The 20,075-nt window shown below is 42.2% G+C and overlaps 1 protein-coding gene across 3 annotated transcripts in view; it reads right to left on the bottom strand.

Moving 5' to 3' along the window:
* The window catches only part of WSCD1 (WSC domain containing 1), a 54,409-nt gene that overhangs the window by 22,830 nt on the left and 11,504 nt on the right, over window positions 1–20,075 (bottom strand). For all 3 annotated transcript variants that reach the window (XM_059717109.1, XM_006276441.4, XM_059717110.1), the window contains 4 exons: window positions 17,444–18,143; window positions 11,175–11,289; window positions 8,519–8,703; window positions 1,565–1,686 (listed from right to left, as the gene is read on the bottom strand). In XM_059717109.1, the coding sequence (XP_059573092.1) occupies window positions 1,565–1,686; window positions 8,519–8,703; window positions 11,175–11,289; window positions 17,444–17,873 (852 nt within the window). In that variant the 5' untranslated portion in view covers window positions 17,874–18,143. The remainder of the gene's footprint in view (window positions 1–1,564; window positions 1,687–8,518; window positions 8,704–11,174; window positions 11,290–17,443; window positions 18,144–20,075) is intronic.

Genomic DNA, 20,075 nt, shown 5'->3' with positions numbered 1-20,075 from the left:
CTAAACAAGATCATATCACTGCCTTGGAGCAGCACTGAGCATGTGTCCGGCCCCACATTGTTTATTGCCCCTAAGATGGTTTTTTGCCGCATTTCTATGAGCAGGGCATACTTCTCAATTAGCACGCCCAGGGAAGGCTCAGAAGCAGCATAGGCAGGCCCCAAGTCAAAATCGCTAGCCAGGGTTTGTCTACCTGTATGAGTTGTATCAGTTTAATTGGACCATTAGAATAAAAGCAGCGCAAGCTCCTGGCATGAGCTCTGTTATGTTGGGGTGGAGGTGCGATGCCAGGAGAGCTTGTCTCCATATGGAACGGGGAGTAGACCTACACCAGTAGAAGGGCGTTTGATCCTGGTCTAACTGCATCCGCATTTAACCTGCACTATTTGGTTTTATGTTTTGTTTTGTTTTTTTTTTTTTAACATAAAATGATTAGATTAGACCCCTTAACCAATTCACTTTTATTGCCACCACAATTACATGTAGGTACATCAGTAGCAAAACCTACTTCTCATTTACGTTATGGCTGCTTTACACTCTAGCATTGTAAAGGCACCCCAGAGTAAATTTAAACACAATTTGCCTCCACTTTTAGATTTCTGTATGTTGGCAGGGCAATATAATGGGGCCTAAGTGTAAATGGCAATCAGGCTCTTTGGATTCACTTGAGCAGGAGTAAAAATGATTATGCAAGTACAGGACTGTAGAGAATTGCTCCGCATAGGTGTTGATGTAGCAAAGTCAAACAGGGCCCTAAGACTGCTATTCAGGTAAGCTGGAAGAAATTTAATTGAAGGCAATGGAGGTACAGCCTGGGAAAACGGAGAATTTAAGTCAAATCACCAATGTTGCTTTGGACACACTGGATTTGACACTCCAAAGCCTTTCCCTTCAAAAAGTGTTGGCACACGTGCAAAGTGGGTATGAAAAGCTACTAAATACAAATTCTTCATCTGTACAGGTCGTTTTTTCTTTTACATACATTTGTCCAGCCTAAACTCTCATCCAATGTAAATTTTTGCATTAGATGAAGGCTTGGCCCCCAGCGCCTGATTCTGTTTACTCTGCACTATTTTTTTTCTTTACACTAATTCCAAGGATTTTAACAGCGTTGTTTCCAATTGACACTAATGTACAAATGGGATCAGAGTCGGGGCTATGAGTTACAGCAGTGCTGAGTGGCGTATACGAGACATGTTGCCTTTAGTCAGCACGTGCCTTTTGAAGCCGAGTCTTGAATCTCTGAGAGCTTAGGAATCCCCAGTGGCATCAAATTTGAGGGTGCGCTTATTTGTAACTTGACGCACAATACCGACTTTTTCGTGGTCCATTGGATGACTGCTTAGAACAACTTCCCTATGCATCATATTCCGATATCTTCCCACATCTGCCACCCTTGCCCAGTAATAATTGGAGCAGGTATACCACTGGGTGTTTACTTTGAAGAGTTCTGTCCTTTGGAAACACGGCTCCAAAGGCACTAACCCTCTCTATTCACGTCATAAATTTAGAAAGGAAAAAGTAAAAACCAGAATAAAGGATGTGAAATGAGAACTGTTCTTACTTTCTTGGAGCAAAATTCAGAGCACATCTCCACCGTCAAATTGGACTGTATCAAAGAGGCTGGAAAGGTGTCTGTTAAATTTTCTGGAGCTTTAAAACATCCGCGATAGATAACATTCCTCCCTGCAGGGATATGAAATAGGTTTCTCTTGAGAAAACAGAGCCCATAGTTGCCTGCCGCTATCACAAAGAACAATATTAGTTTCGGATCCTAAAGGAAAAAAATTATATATATATATTCAGCACAGTTTAGAAATAAGAGAAACGCAGATATACACCAGGAAAATGTGTTGCAAAATCCTGCTGTACTGAAAAGAAACACATGCCTTTTAGCTCTGTACTAACTATTGAAAGTAGGGCTGCGGAGAGGAGTTTAATTTAAATTCCACCAGTGGAGGGCATTGCTATTGTTTGCAAGCCCCGGTTTGCTTTTGAAGATACTTTTTTTTTTTTTCTTTGAGCTGCTTAAAAGCCTTGATAAAAATCTACAAAGCTTCCCATGATCCAGACCAGGAGAAAAAAAACCAGACTTTAAACAAGTTCAGAAGCCCCCTGTGGGGGCCTACCTTTCTGCACATCTGTTCAGTAGCTAACATGTGTGCCCCCCTCCACATTCCCATTCATATTCTTTTCAGCGCAGGGGAGCTGACTACAGCTTCTCAGATCAAAACTAGGCTTTTTTTTTTTTTTAATAAGTTCTTCATGGAGAGGGCAAGCTCTTTCCTTGGGTGCCAGATACTGATCTTATTAACCCCAGGAATTGTAGAGTGGCAGCTGTGTAGCTGAGGTGAGAAATAGGCTCTCGGTCTAGCTGGAGTTGCAATGCAGGGTTTCCTCACGCTTGATACGCAGGCATAAATTCCCCCCTTGTGGAATTGATGCAGATGTATTATTTTTCCTTGAATGATGGTGATGAATGAAATGATAATGATATTTTACTAAGCCAGACACACAGCCATAATGATAACAACATCTAATTCTTAGATATCACTTTTAAATTCTAGCTTTCTATACACTTTACAGAGGTAGCAAGTATCTATCCTGATTTTACATATGAGGAAACAAAGGGATATAAAAGTGAAATGACTTGCCAAGGTATCCAGGTTGTAGCCGTATTGGTCTAGAGGAAAAGGCAATCGGGACTTATAGTAGAGACGATATCTTTTATTAGACCAACAATATTTTTGCAAAAAAATCAGGAACCGGTGAGTCCCAGGTGGCGGGGGGGGGGGGGGGGTTGGGTTTTTTTGCAAAAATATTGTTGGTCTAATAAAAGATAATCTCTACTATGAGTCCTGAATGACTTGCCAAGGACACTCAGCAGGCTAGCGGCATGCCTGGGAATGAAACTTGTCCCCTGAGTTGAGGTCCAGTGCTTTATTCATTGGAGATCCCTGTCTCCCTAAACAGTACTTGCCTCAGGTAATTGGACAAATATAGTTAATATTGGGCTGGAGTAACAGGCAACCTATACATGAGCATGGAGGCTGCTCCAATGTGCTGGAATTGCAGCACATTGGAGTGGACTCAATTACTTGAGTCTGTTGGACCATGGCAATTACTGTGCTCCAGTCTTTGTCTCATGTATCAGCATCCCTGCGCTTTAAAAATGGTGGTGGGGGCACTTGAACTAAGGGTGGAGAGAGAAGTGCAGCTCCCAGCTCTAACTCGAAATGATTTTTGCAAAGTGTTCTGAGTTGCAGCGTTACCCCAGACCAAACAAGTTCACGGTTGGTTTCAGTGGGGAGGGGAGCCTAGCTGTTGGCTGGGAGCCTGCAGCAATGGCCAGGGCTCTCTGCCAGGGCTCCTGTTTTCAGAATGGGATGGGGAAGGCAGCAAAGGGAGCTCACCCTTGGGGCTCTTCAGCTGGTGCTGATGGGTGGATTGGGTGCATTGGATGCCCCTCCTCACCTGGAGGGGGACAGTACACCTGCCACCCCCTCCAAAGGGGCTGAAAATCCCCTAGACTGAACTACCTCTGCTCCCTTCCCCCTGCTCCCCCCCCCCCCCAAATAGCAACAGACTGGGAGGTCTGCTGACACAAATTATAAAAGACACTACATTTTGACAATCTTTATCTGATACCTCATTCAATGAGGGGTCAGATTTTTACCCGATCAGCCATTTTTTAAGCCGTTTGCAGTTGTGCACTTGTGTTGGTCACAGCTATAAACTGCTTTCTGTGGCCAGGTTGGGCAAAAGCTATCACTTCCATCTGCACCCTAAAGTTCACCCCAGCATAAATGTAAGACCAGAAGGAACCACTGCACCAACTAATCTAACTTTCTGTGTAACACAGAGGGGAAAAAATTCATCCAGTGACTCCTGACCTGAGCACAGTAACTTCAGTTGGACTAAAACATGCAGTATATTCCAAAATGTCACCTGATACTGGCTTTGCAAACTTCAGGAAAGAGTAAATCCACTGTCCCCCTCATAGTTTGTTCTTGGGGATGATCCCCTTCACTGTTAAATTATTCCTTATTTTTATTCTGAATGTGTTTGGCTTTAACTTAGAGGTTTCAGTCCTTGACATGCTTTTTCCTGACAGATTAAAATGGTCCTTGGTACCTGGTATTATCTTACTATGGTGCTTACACACTATAATCAAGTTGCTTCTTGATCTTCTTGTGATAAGCTAAATAGTCCTATTGGCTTCTCAACAGGTTGACAACTAGTGTAGTGTGATTGCCACTGAAAACTCAACCTTTGCCAACAATTATGCTGGCCCATTTACTATCCAGGAAAATACAGGGTTAGCACAGATACCCCTTGCTGTGTGATAGCTGGTCCCTAATGGGGACCCTAATTTTGTAGGGCTGAATATTTTTCTTTAAGCTGAGATTTGCAAAGCTACCTAAGGGATGTAGGTGCCCAACTCTGATTAGAAACAAATGGGAAAACGTCGTGTCCAAATAGCACTTGGTAGTTTTGAAATTTCCAAGCAAAAAAAGATCCCTTTGGCTGGTGCTTTTGATTTAGGAAGGGAAACAGTAGGAGACCAGTCTGCTAGAGATAATAGATTTCAAGATATTGTCAATAGAAATCAGGGTACAAGTAGCAAAACAGACAGCAGCAGGAAAGCTGTGGAAGGAACTAGATCATAAGAGGTAATGGGTCTGGTCTTTTTTGTATTACTGTTACAAGCACCTTCCAATAAAAGATTGAGCAATGTGTGCTTAACAGCCACCGGGGTGTTTTGGGAGGCTCCCCCACTTTGCTTATAAATTTAAATACCTATTCTTCTCTGTGTCTGTATTGGAGAAGGCAGGTCAAAAACTTAACACTAGGGCAGAAGGTGGTGACATTTCTAATGGGTCTTCGTTTCTGAGAACATTGGGTCTCCACTCAAAATGGCCTCAGAAAAAGCTTTCTCTTGGTCTAATAAAAAATATCACATTTGCCTAAATAACCTCGTCTGTTCTTTTATGTAGGAAGCTCTACTTTGTGGTACATTTTGATCTTGCTTGCACTCCTGTAATTTCATTAGACAGTAGCAAAGCTACTGCTGATTTGTGCTGGTGTGAAAAGGTAATTGTGTTTTGGTATTTACCTACCAGTGTGTGTGAATAGCTTTATTTCTGCAGCAGCAAAGCAAGTGTGCCTGTGCCTATATGGAGTTTTGCAAAAAGCTTTGTGTTGCTTTTGCTGTTACCCCTTCTAAATTAAGCTGGAAATTAGAAAAGCCTATCACATATGATCCAAGAGTCCAGCAGCCAATATTAACATTTGCAAGCCACAGGGTACATGTGGGACTCTCATATAATCCACAAATAGTAATGGAACGATTGAGTCTGGTTCTGTTCCTATCTTTCCTCATTCCTGAGGGTGAAAGCTGTAAACAACCAAATTCTGCCTCTTGGAAAATGATGGGCTATTCTGTTCTCTGTAAGCTTTTGTGCTATCCTCAGCACTATATTCCATACCTTGGCAATTCTCTCAGTGTATGTTGCTCCAGCAAGGGTTACTGGGAACCACAGGTTCCTGGAAAGTTATGCATCCTTTGTTGTGCCCAGTCCTTTCCAGTTCTCAGCTGGACAGTTGTAGGCTTGGAGCTCTGAGCTTCAGAGACTCGTGCTTTTTTGAGCTCCGGAGGTGTCTGCCTGTTGTTCACCAAGGTGGAAGCTGTCGTGCTACCTTTCAGGTCTAGTTCATCATATGCTCCCTGTAGAAGGCATTCATTCTTGCTTATGATCCTCAAGAACCTTCCCCAAACAATGTGAGCTGATGATGATCCCAAATCAGAGAAGCGGGATGCACACTAATAACGATCTGTTGATTCAATGATCAAGCTCATAACCTGAGGCTTCTGCTCAGAGCTCAAGGGCCAGGAGCTTATAGGTCCATAGATTGTAAGGCTGGAAGGGACCTCGGAAGATCATCGGGTCTGGCCCCCTGCACCAAGCTGTGTCCTGGATGGCAGCCACTGGTACAAAGAGAGTGGGATTTTGTGCTAATTTCCCTGAGGATGAGGAATATCTGATAGTAATACTATGAGAAATTCATTTAGGTGCAGAGGGCAGCAGAAGGCTTGTGCATCCCTTAAACTGCACTTCCATCTGCCTCTTTCGATAGCGGATGTCAGCCTTGCAACTTATTGCTGACTAGCTTATTTTGTTTTACATTTTTATGTTTTTCTGTGAATCGATCGGAGATTATGCTGAGATAAAGCTATGTTTATCTGTAATTCTAATGTGCTCATTATGGAGTTGCCTATTTATGACTGACCTTTAGCTTTCAATGAAGTCAGTGGAATTCGTAGGGTTTTAACAGGATGGGATATTAAGTAGTTTTGTTTTGGGTTTTTTCTGATACCTCAGTATAAGCACCTTAGTTTGACAAGACTAGTGCAAATAGTTTCCTGGCTAAAGCTTTTTTTTTTTTTTACCTAGGTGGGTGCAAATCTGCTTGCAAATGTATACAAATTGAGCACCTCACCTGGTTGGAAAAATCGGCCAGAACTTTTTCTTGGTGGTAGGTTCAGCAAACATGCCAAGAGTAACTGAGCCATGAGGACTGAATTAGATTCTGATTGCAGCTGCAAATTTGCAAATTTGGGACCAAAATTGCATTCCCCAGAAAATGTCACACTTGCCAGTTCCTTTTCTTGGAAGCAAAAGTTGGAAGTGTGACATTTTCTTCAGGAGATCCAGACTGGGGGGGTTTTTTGTAGTTTTGTTTCAGAAAACCCAAATGGGTTGAACATTTCCTGCCTGGCAATCTGTTTTAGCTAGTCTGTCCAAGCAGAGGCAAAGAAGCCCGAGTGCTGGGCAGTCTGGGGTCTGACAAGCCTGGTCTGCAGGTGGTCAGGGCCCCGGGCTTGTTGAAGAGCTTGATAGCCCAGGAAACCGGACACATGAATGACTTGCAAGTAGAAAACAAGGAGAGACCTTCCCGCCTGGTTTCCAGTGAAAATGTAGGTAGCGCTATGTTGCTGCTTAAAGTCCACGCTTTGTTGAATCTGCAATTTCCAGTGGAAAGGTATTCCATCAGACATTTCTAACCTTCTTCCACTCCTGACTCTATGGCAGGTAAGAGACCAAATAGTAGGGAAGGAGGCAGAGAGGCTTTGCCACATGGTGTATGAGACATGCTCAATGGCTTATTCTCTGTGGCTCACTCTTTGGTTCACACAGCTTTCAGGACGACATTCAGCTTGAATGGTCCCATGCTTAGCCAGTAGCCTTGCTAATTTTAATAGGGGTATTCAAAGAGTTAGATGACAAGTATTACTCAAGGTGAGACATCAGAGTCTCGTCCGGTGTATCATTCTCCACCTCTGTAATTCACTAATATTTAAGAAGAAAAAGTGAATCTAGTCTTTTCTTGTGAAATGGCATTTTTTTTTTTTAACATGCGGCAGATTTAAACAGTGATGCAAAACCCTGGGAAACTTGCCAAAGTGCCTGTCAGCTTGACACTAGCAATTTAGGCCTGTGTACCTTGGATATATAATTTATATGTAGCTGGGTGCATTATTGTATAGGCCTTGACTCCTCTTTGAGAAGCAATGAAACACCATATATGATGCTACAACCTAAGGACTTGCTGTTTGTTCTCGGCAAATAGGATCCTCAGGGAATCATAAGCTTGGTAAAAGTACAGATTGCTCAACTGTTTAGACACTTTATGTGCTTTGTGTTGGCCTGGAGATTTATCTATTTTCTCTCTCACAATAAATCCTAATTGAGTGGCAAATAGAATAAACATTGGGTCAAAATTGAACAAAAATCTGGCCGAAATCTCAGCCACTGGTAGAACGAGAGTCGTTAGGACCTAGCGATGCCTTGTGGGTGACGTCATTTCTAGTTCTCATCTAAAAGAGATACGTGCCTGCTCATATCATTCTTCTACCATTGGAAGTCTCTGCGTGTGAAACGATATTGATTTTGCTTAAGATAAAGTGTGGGTTAAGGATGGTGTTGATGCATGTTTTCTTTATGCTGTTTGCAGAAGAGAGGTTTCAGGCTTTGTTTCTGATATAATTCTGCTTCACCCTCTAAGCATGAATGCATAATGGGCTTTTGGTGGGGTGTGGGCTTTCCTTTTTTCTTTTTTTTTTTTCAAAGATGAAATCTTATAGAAGTGACAATCATTCTGCATTATGTTTTATGGGTTCCTATGGTTACTCTGCTTTTTACGTAGCAAAACTGATGCTGCAAAGTCAGATACTTCCCGCTCCTCCTGAATACCGATATGGTCAAACTATGTTGGTGAACCAAATTACCTGCACGATCCACGAGGGCTATCCAATTTTTGCGGTCAGCTGCCATTCACCATATTTAAAACCCCACCGGTCAGTTCTCTGGGGTGGGATGGGAATGTGGAACAAGAAGTATTTATTAACATTCATCTCTGAGGCCGCTTAGTAGGATGAACTTTATACAAGCCACTGCACTGAATACTCTGTCCCTGGCTGGGAAGAAAGACTTGGGAATAGCTTTGTATCACTCACTTTGTTTTGCTCCTGCTCTTAGTTCCTCCATTCTGTAGACAGAAAGCCTGTTCACTCCTCCGCAGATGGAGCCTTTCTCTCCTTTGCATTCATTATTGCACTCCTCTGGCTTGGCCATGTTCGCTGGGAGCTTGTTCCCACAGTAACATTCAGCACCATATTCTAAGCCAGCATAGGTGTAGGCCCTGTTGGAGGGGGAAGAGGAGGGAGAAAACAGTAGCTTCAATATAGGTTCATCCCAACGTTTACCAGTGCACTTGAGAAGCTCAGCAGCTTACACCCAGGGACTGTTCTTCCTCCATCCCAGAAATGCAACTGTTAAAAAGTGGACAGCATTATGCATGACTGTGAAAGGCAACCAGTAAAGGCAGGCAGTTTTGTTAGGCACCATTCAGTGTCCCCTAGGGCACCGATGTTTTAACATCCCAGATGCAGTGCTTCTTAGAAAGTACTAATGGCTACTTAGAGTGACATAGAAGTCCATTTCATAAACTGCTGTAACTAGCTTTTATCAGAAAGCACTTTGGATCCAGCCAAGTAATTTTCAGATGGTCAAAACAAAACAAAAAGAATTGGCTATTACTTGAATAATAGATGAAAGGCTTGCAGTCTCTTTCAAGGTACAAAACTCGCAGCTTCAGTGAGCAGTGGCTGCAGATGAAGAAGCTTCCCTAATAAGCATGAAATGACAATCCACTTGGATTGATGGGAGTCTATTTTAAAAATTCAAATGTGTGCCTTGCTGCATGGAAGTTAATGCTAGCATTGATGGCATCTAACTGGTGATACCAAATGATGGCCTATAAAGGGAAAGTCTTTAAGTGTCTCTCTCAAGGTTGAAGATTCTCTCGCTCTTGCCCACACCAGTGTGCACGTATGATTTGGATAACGCTGAATCGGAGATGCTTGTTTTCCCCAACTGACATGTATTCAAAATAAGGGATCACACCTTCAATCAAAAATTAATAAAATACTTGATTTGTGAAGGGAATCCCATGCTGATCACCACAAAGGATCCATATCCCTTCTTTGGTCTGCATCTGATGTCTCATATAAAGTTTGCTACCATAATCATCATTACAGGTTAACAAAAATGAATTGGAAAAGATGAACATTTTGGGCTTTAAATACCATGTCAATATATATGCATGTGTGTTTGAATAATTGGCTCAGCCTTCAAAAGTGCTTCATGCCTGCAGCTGCCATTGGCATCAAATGGCAATATGAGCACAAGTAAATTGGTCCATGCTCTGAGTGGTGTGTCCTTTCCACGTCTCCCAAGTCTACCATGAGCTCCTGGTCTTGAGTGAAGTTTTCATAGTCACCCAGTTAATCCTGAGCAACCCCTAAAGTATTCCGACTATTCTCTCCAGAGACAATATCACATGGCTGAGCAGTACCCTGAGCCATGGGAAGCATGTAAATAGTATCCACCAAAGAGTAAGGGTCAATATGCTTCAGAGATGCACTTTTTGAATAGCAGTTCTTCCCCTTCATCTTGCCCTTGGGATCAGGAAACCTGCTGAAGTAGTTTAACTAGTCATAAATTATCCTTCATTCATTCACCCCAAGCTTTTCTGGTCAGTTAGCAAGGAACTGAAGCCAAGGCTCTGATACTTTTCTGCCCTCTCCTTGCTCACCTGGTCCAGGATTGAGGTAAGTCATAAAGTATCCCAACTGAATGTTGTGCGACCTGATCCCAGGTGCTTAGCCCCCCCTTACTCCCATTAACAAGGGCTACACTTTGGACTATAGATCAGTGAGAGGCAGTTAGCCATATTAGTCTAAAGTCAGGCTCAGGCAGCAAAATGTTAAAAGCCAGTTTTTGAGCAGGATCAAGTTATCTACAGATTGGATTGTGTTAAGTCTGGTTTAAATGGGGGGCTATGGATTCCTATCCCATTACCACAATTAGTTTTTGTGACTCTCTTGTTCCTATGGCTTCTTTTCTTGTTTGCTGCCCCTTTTCTTTCCCTGCTCCCTTCCCATCTTTTTTATTTGCATCACTCGCTCTACTTTAGACACTGTTCAATGCTTGTCCTTTCACAGTGATGAAGTGAACTTGAGTTCACAAAAGCTTATGCTATCTCTGTTTCTAGCTATAGATATAGATATAATCTCTATATATCGATATAGATATCTATATCTTTATCACCGCATTGCCCTAACAATAAAGGCATAGAGAAAAAGGGATTGTGAATAAAAATAGACACCACATACAAACATGCTTATATATCTATATCTATATATATATATATCTTTATGGCTTACCTCAAGTTGGAATATCTACCTGTCTATCTATTTTGAGATAGATAGATAGATCTCTCTTAGCTAGCTAGTCTAAGATGCATATTTACCCTGCCTTCTGCTTGGCTATAGATCAGGCCAGAGAGCTTTTCCAGGCCTGTGTGGTCACATATGTTTCTTCAGTGGGGACTTTTTAAAGTCAAACTAGCATACCAACCATGGAATAACTATTCCACTGTAGATGGGGGGACCCAAAACAACCCGCTTCATCCAGGTTTTCTTGGAGGTACAGGGTAACCCCATTAGCTACAAATCTCCTCTTGGACATAAGGGAGTCCTTCCCCTTCTGAGTTCAATTCCCTTTGTTATCGGCAAGCAGATACAAGTACCGTGAGAAACATCACTTTACCTCTCAGCACACGCTTCCTGACAGTGAGATACTGTCATTTTTCTTAAATCATAAAACACAGCTCCCTTCATTGTCCTCTCCCTGGAATCATCACTGAAGCATCCAATGTAAGTGCCTAAAGTTCACAAAACAGTTAGAGATAATTTTATACATATGGAACATTCAAATGCAAATTCAAGGCCCTTAGTTTTTCTTTTGAAGGGCAATAACAGCATATTGGTAGCTATGACTAATGCATTATATCAGTAGGGTTGACTGAAAATGTTGTGAGAAATGGTTTGTTGTGGGAAGGTCAGTTTAAATGGGTGGCGGGGTGGGTGGAGAAGGGGGAACTGGCTAGGTGGGATGGTGGATTATATGGCAGTGCCAACATGGTTAGAAAGGGGTTATGATTAGGAGGTGAGGCTCATGAGGAGAATGTACTTTTGAGACCTGATGGGGTTTATTGATGAAAGCCCCCCACCCTGCAACTTCCTGCACGCTGTAGCAATAAGATGCAAAGCACAGTGTATGGGTCAGGGGAGTTTATATCAGGTAAGATAGGGAGGGAGAGAACAGTGGAAAGCAAAGAAAAGAGGAGAAATGTTATCCTTCCAGAAGGCTCCTGCCTTTCCCTGTCCCTTACTCACTCTTTCCTTAGCCTCTGTGCTGCTAGTGTTTGCTTCATCCGGTCATTCTCCATCATGCTGTCTCCTTAGAACACCTCCTGCCTCTTTCCATGTCCCCTGTACTCTGCATCTAGTTCCATGTCGCCCATCCTTCTCCCTGCCCGAGGCGCAGTCTGGATGTGGGGCTGGGCTGGGTTAAGCCCCTACAGAAAATTTTGACAGCATCTAACTTGTTCCTGCCTATAAAAGCCTCTTCCCCTGGGTACCACTGTAGCAGGTACAGATCACCAGAGTGCAACATGGTACCTTTAGATTTCATCGATTGCTAGGGTCGAAAGGGACCTATTAGATCATCGAGTCCAACCCCCTGCTCTGGGCAGGAAAGAGCGCTGGGATCAAGTGACCTTGTTTCCCTATTTGCAGTTGCATGGGTTGTGTTGGCCCTATGCCACCATGTGAATTCCCCCTTGTAACTGCTTTGGGTCAGTCGGCTTAGTCTTAACTGTGGAGAAATCTCTTCACTACATTACACCACCGTTCTCTATCATCATCATCATTAAGTCCTATTAAATACATCACACTTTGCTTAGCATGTGAACAAGACTGCGTCCTATATGATGTTTATCTTGCTGGGATCCTATGATCCCTGCTGACTTCCTGCCCCTGGGGCAGGGGGCTGGACTCGAAGATCTTCTGAGGTCTCTTCCAGCCCTAATGTCTATGAAATCTATATTAAACATCATTTTTTGCCATCCGTTATAAACTACATGTAAAGCTTTTCTTGCCCATTCCACTGAAAAGAATTCATCACTGGAAGAAATATGAAGCTACCTTATAACGTACAATAACATATTTAAATATATAGAGTTATTAAAGTATGAAGGAGGGAAGGAAATTTGATTCTGGAAGCTGTGAGATGAAAATAGGAGTATTAGACAATGTAAGTAGCATGTAAGCTGTAGAAAGGAAGGGGAGTATAAGATTGGAATTGATAACAAATAAAAGAATAAGAATAAGCCACTCAACACTCTAATAGACTTTAGAGCTAAGAAAATAAATCAAAGATTTAAATATTACAAACACCACAGTAGTTTCAAAGAACTGCACATTGGTAATTTGCAAACATGCAATTAGAAAATTCACAAGCTGTGAATATACACCCACAATAAGCTGTTAATGAGATGTGAGTTATGCACCTGCAATAAGAATTTTCTTATTTCACTGGAGACTTCTGATTTCAGTGGTTTTGAATCCACCCAGTTGCAGTTGAAAATGTAATGTCTGGGGCTGGTGTACCAAGCTCACAGTTGGTGTATGGGAAGCTAAGCCAAGGAACATTGTACCCGATTCCGGGAGCAGTTTACGTCACTTTGAATTCCGGTAACTATGATCTTCCGAGGTCCCTTCCAGGCTTACAATGTATGAAACTATCTTATATTCACTTATCAACATCTAATTTATAACCTCATATATCAATCTAAATTTGACTTCACACAGTCATTTAATATAATGGCACTTTAGTGACAATATCTCAGTTATCTGTCAGGTATATAGAGTCATGAGGAATGGAACAAAAATTTATAACTAATCAATGTGATCTATGACACAGCATCCTATAAACTGTGTTCGTAAGTGAGAAATACTATACTGAACAGAACCAAATTATTTTTGGTATTAAAAATAATACTCAGAGGCCTCATTGTACAGACACTGTGCAAGCACATAGCGGGAAGCATTCCTTATTCTAAAGAGTGTATAGTCTTAAAAGACAAGACCACTAGGGGCAAAAGGGGAAGCAGAGATGACGTGATTTGGCCATGGTTGAATAGGGAGTCAGTGGCAGAGCTGGAAATAAACCCACATATGACCCATAGTCAAGTGGTACATCAGCAGATGCCTCTTAAGTTTATGTTGAAATGGGCCCACCTCATCCTTGAATGGGGATGTCTTGTCCCATGGGGGTAATATTTTCAAAAACTCAAGCACCAAAAACTGCAGGTAGGCACATAGTGGTGTTTTCAAAGGCAGTCTAAGCAGAACCTTTTCCTAACTCCTTTGAGGCTTTGAATTACCTAATCTGTTTCTGAAAATCCCACCAGGCACCTACCTACCTGCTTCTGTGAACCTTTGAAAAATCTTACCCATAAGTCACTTGTGAAAATGGAACTTAGGCTTTTGATTCACTAAAGCACTTTTTGAAAACTTTACCTGTAGGCTCCTTTGAAAAATCTCAGCCTTACTGAATAATCAGCTCTTAATATTTTAAATTTATATTCATTTTGAAAATATCCATAAAATGAGTTTAGGCCAGTGCCTGTACCAGACATTAATCTAGTGCCTCACTAAGTTATAATTGCAACCTGAAATGGAGCCAAAGGATTACTTATTGCTACATCTCACTGAGTTATGTTCATTTGAACATGCATCATTTGAATCTTTGAGTGAACACGAAATGACTATTAATAACAGCATTGTTAACAAGCATTGGGATGTCTTTGGAAATAGTTATCAGTTAAAAATTAAACTTTCCATGCACAGCGTTCGATTTCGTTTTTCTTCTCCTAGTAAACGTATGGGCTCTTTATTTCTTTGTGGATCCCTTCCAAGATGTAATGAAATACTCAGTGATTATAATGCCTGCTGAAGTTTCAGCTTCACCTAGCGACTTCCTTCCAATAAAATATCTCATCACCTTAAAGCAGAGGTGTTATTTGCATATACCTCCTCAGCTTTATCTGATAGCATGTGAGCTTGCTCATGTATTCAGCTGATGTGTCCCCTACACAGCTGTTTAGGCTTTTGAATCGCTCATAGAGGAATTCTCGGGCAGTGTAGAAGAGTATGCTATTAACCTTAGGTAGATGCTCATAAGGCCTCCACTACCATGGCATCAGAGTGCCTCATAATCCATAATTCATTTTTCTTTGCAATACCCTTCATCCAATTTATGGACGGTGAACTGAATCATGCATGATCAAACAACATGCTCAGGCTCACACAGGAAGTCTGTAGCAAACCAGGGCATAACTGGAGGTCTGCCCAGTGCCAAGTCGGCACCTAAACACTGCACCATCCTTGATCCACTTTTCAGTCAGGTCTTGATGATACGAGTAATGATCAGAAATAACTGTACTGGAAACAATGGAGCTAGACCAGCACCTCCTTGTTGTGAGTGAAAGGCAAATCAGACCTTTCGTTTGTAGGTATTGTCAACTTTTCTGGGTACATTATTAGATCAGTCATTAGTTTGGGTCAACCTTAAGTTTAAGGAATGCCCGTGCTTTTGTTTCGTGGTAGCCTGGGGCTTACTGTGAGAATCTCAAATCCATAGCCATGCAGGATACTGCATTTGAATTGATTTAAAATCCATGTATGGCCTTATTGTCTTCACAGCCCAAACCAGTTGCTTGTGAAGCTTCACGGATGGGGGGAAAAGCCCTGAGCAGTTTTGCAAACTGCTTCTCTGTGTTCCTGATAATTCTCACCACTCTGTTGTGATTGATCTGTCACGCATCGTTAATGCAAACTTTTTTGCTTCAGGTTCCGAAAATGCACCCAGTGGGTGTTGCTGCTAGGCACTTTTTTTTTTTTTTTTTTTGTGGGAAATTTTCTGTGGTATCATTTTCCTTTGATACCATTAATCAACAAAATGAAGAGCATATTTGTATGTGGTGTCCATTTTTATTCAGAATCCCTTTTCTCTATGCCTTTATTGCTAGGGCAATGTGGTGATAAAGGAGCACACAGCCTTCTCCTGGGCAGCCAAGATCTAGTGGGGCTCTACCTGGTTGTGAATCCTGGCAAGGGGGAGCTAGGGTCATTGGTACCAAAGATCCTTGCACTGCTGCTGATTGTGCCTTATCTTTACCTGTGCCAACTTCGTGGGGTTGTAGTGGCACCCTGTGCCATTAGTTTTGCATGCTTAAGGAAAAGAAGTGCTTGTCCATGGATACTGAAAGTCCAAGTGTATGTGTGTAGCACTGTAGTAGACATGCAGAACAAGAACTTTGCTCTTGCTGCAAATGACTACAGCGTGCTCAACGTGTAAGGCAAAAGAATGATTTCCGTGTACCATATTATGACTGTTCTCTTCTTTATTCTACAGTGACCTGGCAACAGCCACTCAAGTCCATGTGATGATTACTCATAATACAGCTTTCGAGCAGGGATTCTCTATCACTTGAAGGCTGCTCCGAACATACTTGATCAAGTCTTGCTCCTTCCCTGTAAGCATTTATTTAGCACTATTTCTTTAATGTGGCTGGCATCATGTCTCTGGCCTTGTTCTGGAGAAGCATTGGTGGTATTAGCACCTGATTCAGAGCCTGCAGAATTCAGAGGGGGCCTTTGTTGCTTCTTATGGGGAAATTTCAGAGGCATTTAGACTTTTAAAGGCCAAGATTGGCCCAGAGTGGGATTGTCAAGAGAGCCTATGGTGGTTAGGCAACCAACTCCAATGCAAATTGATGAGAGGTAGGTTCCTAACTTGCTTTGGTGCACTTGAAAACCCCACTTGGATGGATAACTGCCTCAGCCCCAGTGAGCCCTTATGTGTGGGAGACTTTGTTCATGGATGGTTTACATATGATCTGGGCACGATCTGCTCCAAGGAAATTGTCCTGAGTTGTCTGGGCTGTAGTTCTCCTGCCTTCCTCATGCTGAGCTGCACTCTCACTCAAGTTTCTCCAGTGAGTTCACTGGGATAGCTCATGTTTTTATTCCTTAACATGATCAGACCCATAGCAAAATGGGTTTAGTTTAGTTTATATCGATGCAGATGGTAAACTATGAGGATCGAGAGCATTAACGCAGTGATGTTCTCCTATTAGCCTGCTGTCACGTGAATTTTCAGTAACACTTATACTACCCACCCAGCCAAGTCACTTCCAGGATTTTCTATTGTCTTATATGGTACTTACGTAGCACTTGAAGGGAATGCCAGGGTTACACTTACTTGTGACATGTCCCTTTAACAATTGAAGAGCTTGTGAGAGATGGAGGAGGACAGACCTGTACACTAGACGTGTGATTGCTGCAGCAGTGTTTGCTGTACCTGGAAAGCCTCAACCCCAGTAGGCAGATTTGTGCGATGCTATGTATACTGGTGTTTGGGGTTCTTAATTCAATACAACTCCAGTTTTAAAACTATCCCTGGTCTGGGAGAGAGAACCCATTTTAAGAATTGTCATCTCCACTTGTTCGAAGAAAAAGTAAAATGAATTTGATCAGTGCAATCTAACTCGCCAGAAAAGCATTCAGAGAAAAGTGCACCAGCAGCAAGGGGGGGGAGATGCAGTGCTTTGGATACCACTAGGAACATTCAATATTGAGCTGCTTGTGAGCATCTTTTCATTTATGGTCAAATATTTAATTGCAATTGGCCTTGTCTTTCATCAGAGAGGTTTCCATTAAATTCAATTATTCTGTTTTTGGAAGAAGGGGAAAATCAATGAGTGAGGATGTAAGAATGATAAATGTCATGGATCATACACTTGCTTAGAAACTGGTTTGCAAAAACTCCAACACTACAAAAGCACGCTTTCTGTAAGCAGCTGAAAACCTTTTACGAGTTGAGAAACATGCCACGCTTTGCATAAAACCAGGTCTTTCATGAGGCTGTGATAGACAGATACGACAGCAAATCTGGGACAAGTCCCTTACCTTTGTTTTCAGCTATGTGTTTCATCACCTTAGATCCCGTTGCTTGCATGGGTTCTTGCTCGTTCATGAACCTGTGAAACCAGCGTCGTCTCAACTGCCTCAGTTCTGAGTTTCGAGACATTAGCCACCGTGGCCCGTACCTCTGGTCTGAAGAAGTGTCGTGGAGCACATTCACGCCTACCAGGAACTTAGGACTCAAGTGAGGGTTTTGCAGCGCTCTGGTGGTGTCTAGGATTCCAACTCCTATCATAACGTCTGAAAGTGGGACGGCCTGGCTATTTGAGGTCCCCCGTGCTGCCTGCTGAATAACCAAGCGGGACCGCTGTAACAGGAGAAGGCTGCCAGCCATTAGATACGCGGCTGTGAGGAAGAAGAGCAGAAACTGGGTCCGCCGAAGAAACTTCTGTAGTCTGAAAAAAGCTTTGGCCATGCCCTTGCTGAAGCTAGGCACTTCACGCCTTCAGAACGGCCCTTGAATCACCATTGGAATTTGGGTTAGTCCCTCCCATAAGTTCATCCCATCACTTTAACGTGTAAAAATACTCTTTTGGCATCGACAGCAGCAAGGCTGGCATGATGCTTATATCCGGAGAACTGGAGGCTTTCTGGGCAGCTGATGGAGTTCAGGTGAACTTTGGAAGAGCTCCATTATGGTAGTCTTTCTCATGTCGTAACATCAGACTCCAGGAAGAGAGGAAACCTGTATTGTGAAGAAACACACATGTGTGCGCGCACACACACAGTTGGTTCAGATTCAAATACACATACACACACATGCACACGCACACCATTGGTTCAGATCCAAATAGACGCAAGTGCGCGCACACACACAATAGGTTCAGATCCAAATAGACATGTGTGCATGCACGTGTGCGCGCATGCACACACACACACACACACACACACACACACAGAGTTCAGATCCAAATAGTAAACACTTGTCAACATGCTGAACTCCTTTCCCTCTCTTTTCTTTATGCTAAGCATTTCTCCCATCTGTTGTTTATAATTACACACTTTAAAGACAATAATCCTATAAGGATGATTGATGAAACAGAAGCTAGTTTCAGATCTTCAGTTTTGCTTTTTTTCCTTCCTTTTTAATTTGAAACACACAAGAAACACCTTCATGATTAGGATATTCTCCCTGGGCTGTTTGGAAGAGCAAGTTCTTTATTTTCCTTTTGTAAATAGCTGACATTTTCGTTCTTTGTTACAGACAGGAACAGGCAGAGACAATATAGGCATCTTTTATAGGAAGGTATTATCGGATACTTTCTTTTTTAGTGGAACAGTAGCTAAGCTACAAATCTAGATCAGAAGGAAACAGCAGTGTGGGTGTATGGGGGAAAAATGAAATGGCATTAGCTCTCAAAGGATAAGAGAATAATAATTAATCTCTAAGAAGCACAAATAAAATGAGGCTTTATATTAGAAAGGCTCTCTCTGGTTCCCATATATATTTGTATGTGTTTTTGTATGTATTGAGCTATTTGCCAAACTTTCAAACAAAGTAAGGATCTCACTAATTTAAGGCTGTGTATGCTTTTGTGCTGTTTTCTGTGGCTGAGCGTGGGTGTATATAAGTGCATAGATTTAAATTGGTGGAATCTTATTTTTTTTTCCTTTTTTTTCTTTTTTTTTTAACTGTCTTTTAAAGTTTGCCAGAAGTCTCTAGACTGCTTCTGGGTTTTGCCAGGGCTGTTAGTTATGCTGATGTACACAGTGATGGGACTGTCCAAGCAAGAAAAAGCTCTTTTATGCTCTAGGTAACCTTTAACCTCCTGTAACAAATAAAAGCTGGCATCTTGCCAGACGTTTCCTGGGCTTCTGGTCAATCATTCCTCTGTGAAACTAGGAAAGCACTGAGAAAAGAAGCAGTGTGTCCCTGAAAAGAAAATATTATGGTTCTTGTTTAACTTGCATTTGGGGGTACACCCCTAGAAACCCTGCAAAGGAAACACACTGCCCACAAGTATCCTTTCCTTCTCTTCCATCCCTAATTTAAATAGAAGAGGTATAAGTAAACACGCTCAGCTAAAACAAAAAAGGTCGTTACATAAAATTCCTCTCATTCCCTGTAATGTTTCCGTTTTCTTATCCTCTCATCTCTGTGCTGTTTAATGACTCATTTAACAAAAGCCAACCGTTTCAAAATAAATCAAACTCCAAAGAAACCATAGTGCAGCTGAACTGACCAGCTCTTCTCTTTATCCAGCGTGCGGCCCCTGCACTCCCACCCCTCCTCTCAACCTTTTGCTCTCCAGGAGGCTGGCCTAAGAAGACGGGTCAATGCATTCTAGCTTTGGAAATCAAGCTGCCTCTGTGCTTGTCCTGATTTAGAAAGCTCTTTGGTCAAAATCAGTACATCCAATGCTTGGTACCAGGGGGCCGAGTAATGTGGAAACGTGGACAGAATTTGTTCCGTTCAGATCCACCATTCAATTTCCTTCCAATACCAAGCTTAAGCGTGCCTTATTATCTTTCCACCTTTTAAGTGTAAAACTTTGCATCTCGCATCCAGAATTCAGCTGACAAACTTTTAAGAGATCCAACTGATTTGATGGGCTCGAAGATGCAGCATGCTTTAATAAACTGTTTATGGCCAGCTCCTCAGTTGTTGGATCTCAGC

Source organism: Alligator mississippiensis, chromosome 14 (genome assembly GCF_030867095.1).
Source record: "Alligator mississippiensis isolate rAllMis1 chromosome 14, rAllMis1, whole genome shotgun sequence".
Taxonomy (NCBI): Eukaryota; Metazoa; Chordata; order Crocodylia; family Alligatoridae; genus Alligator; species Alligator mississippiensis.
This window is presented reverse-complemented; position numbering and strand designations above follow the sequence as displayed.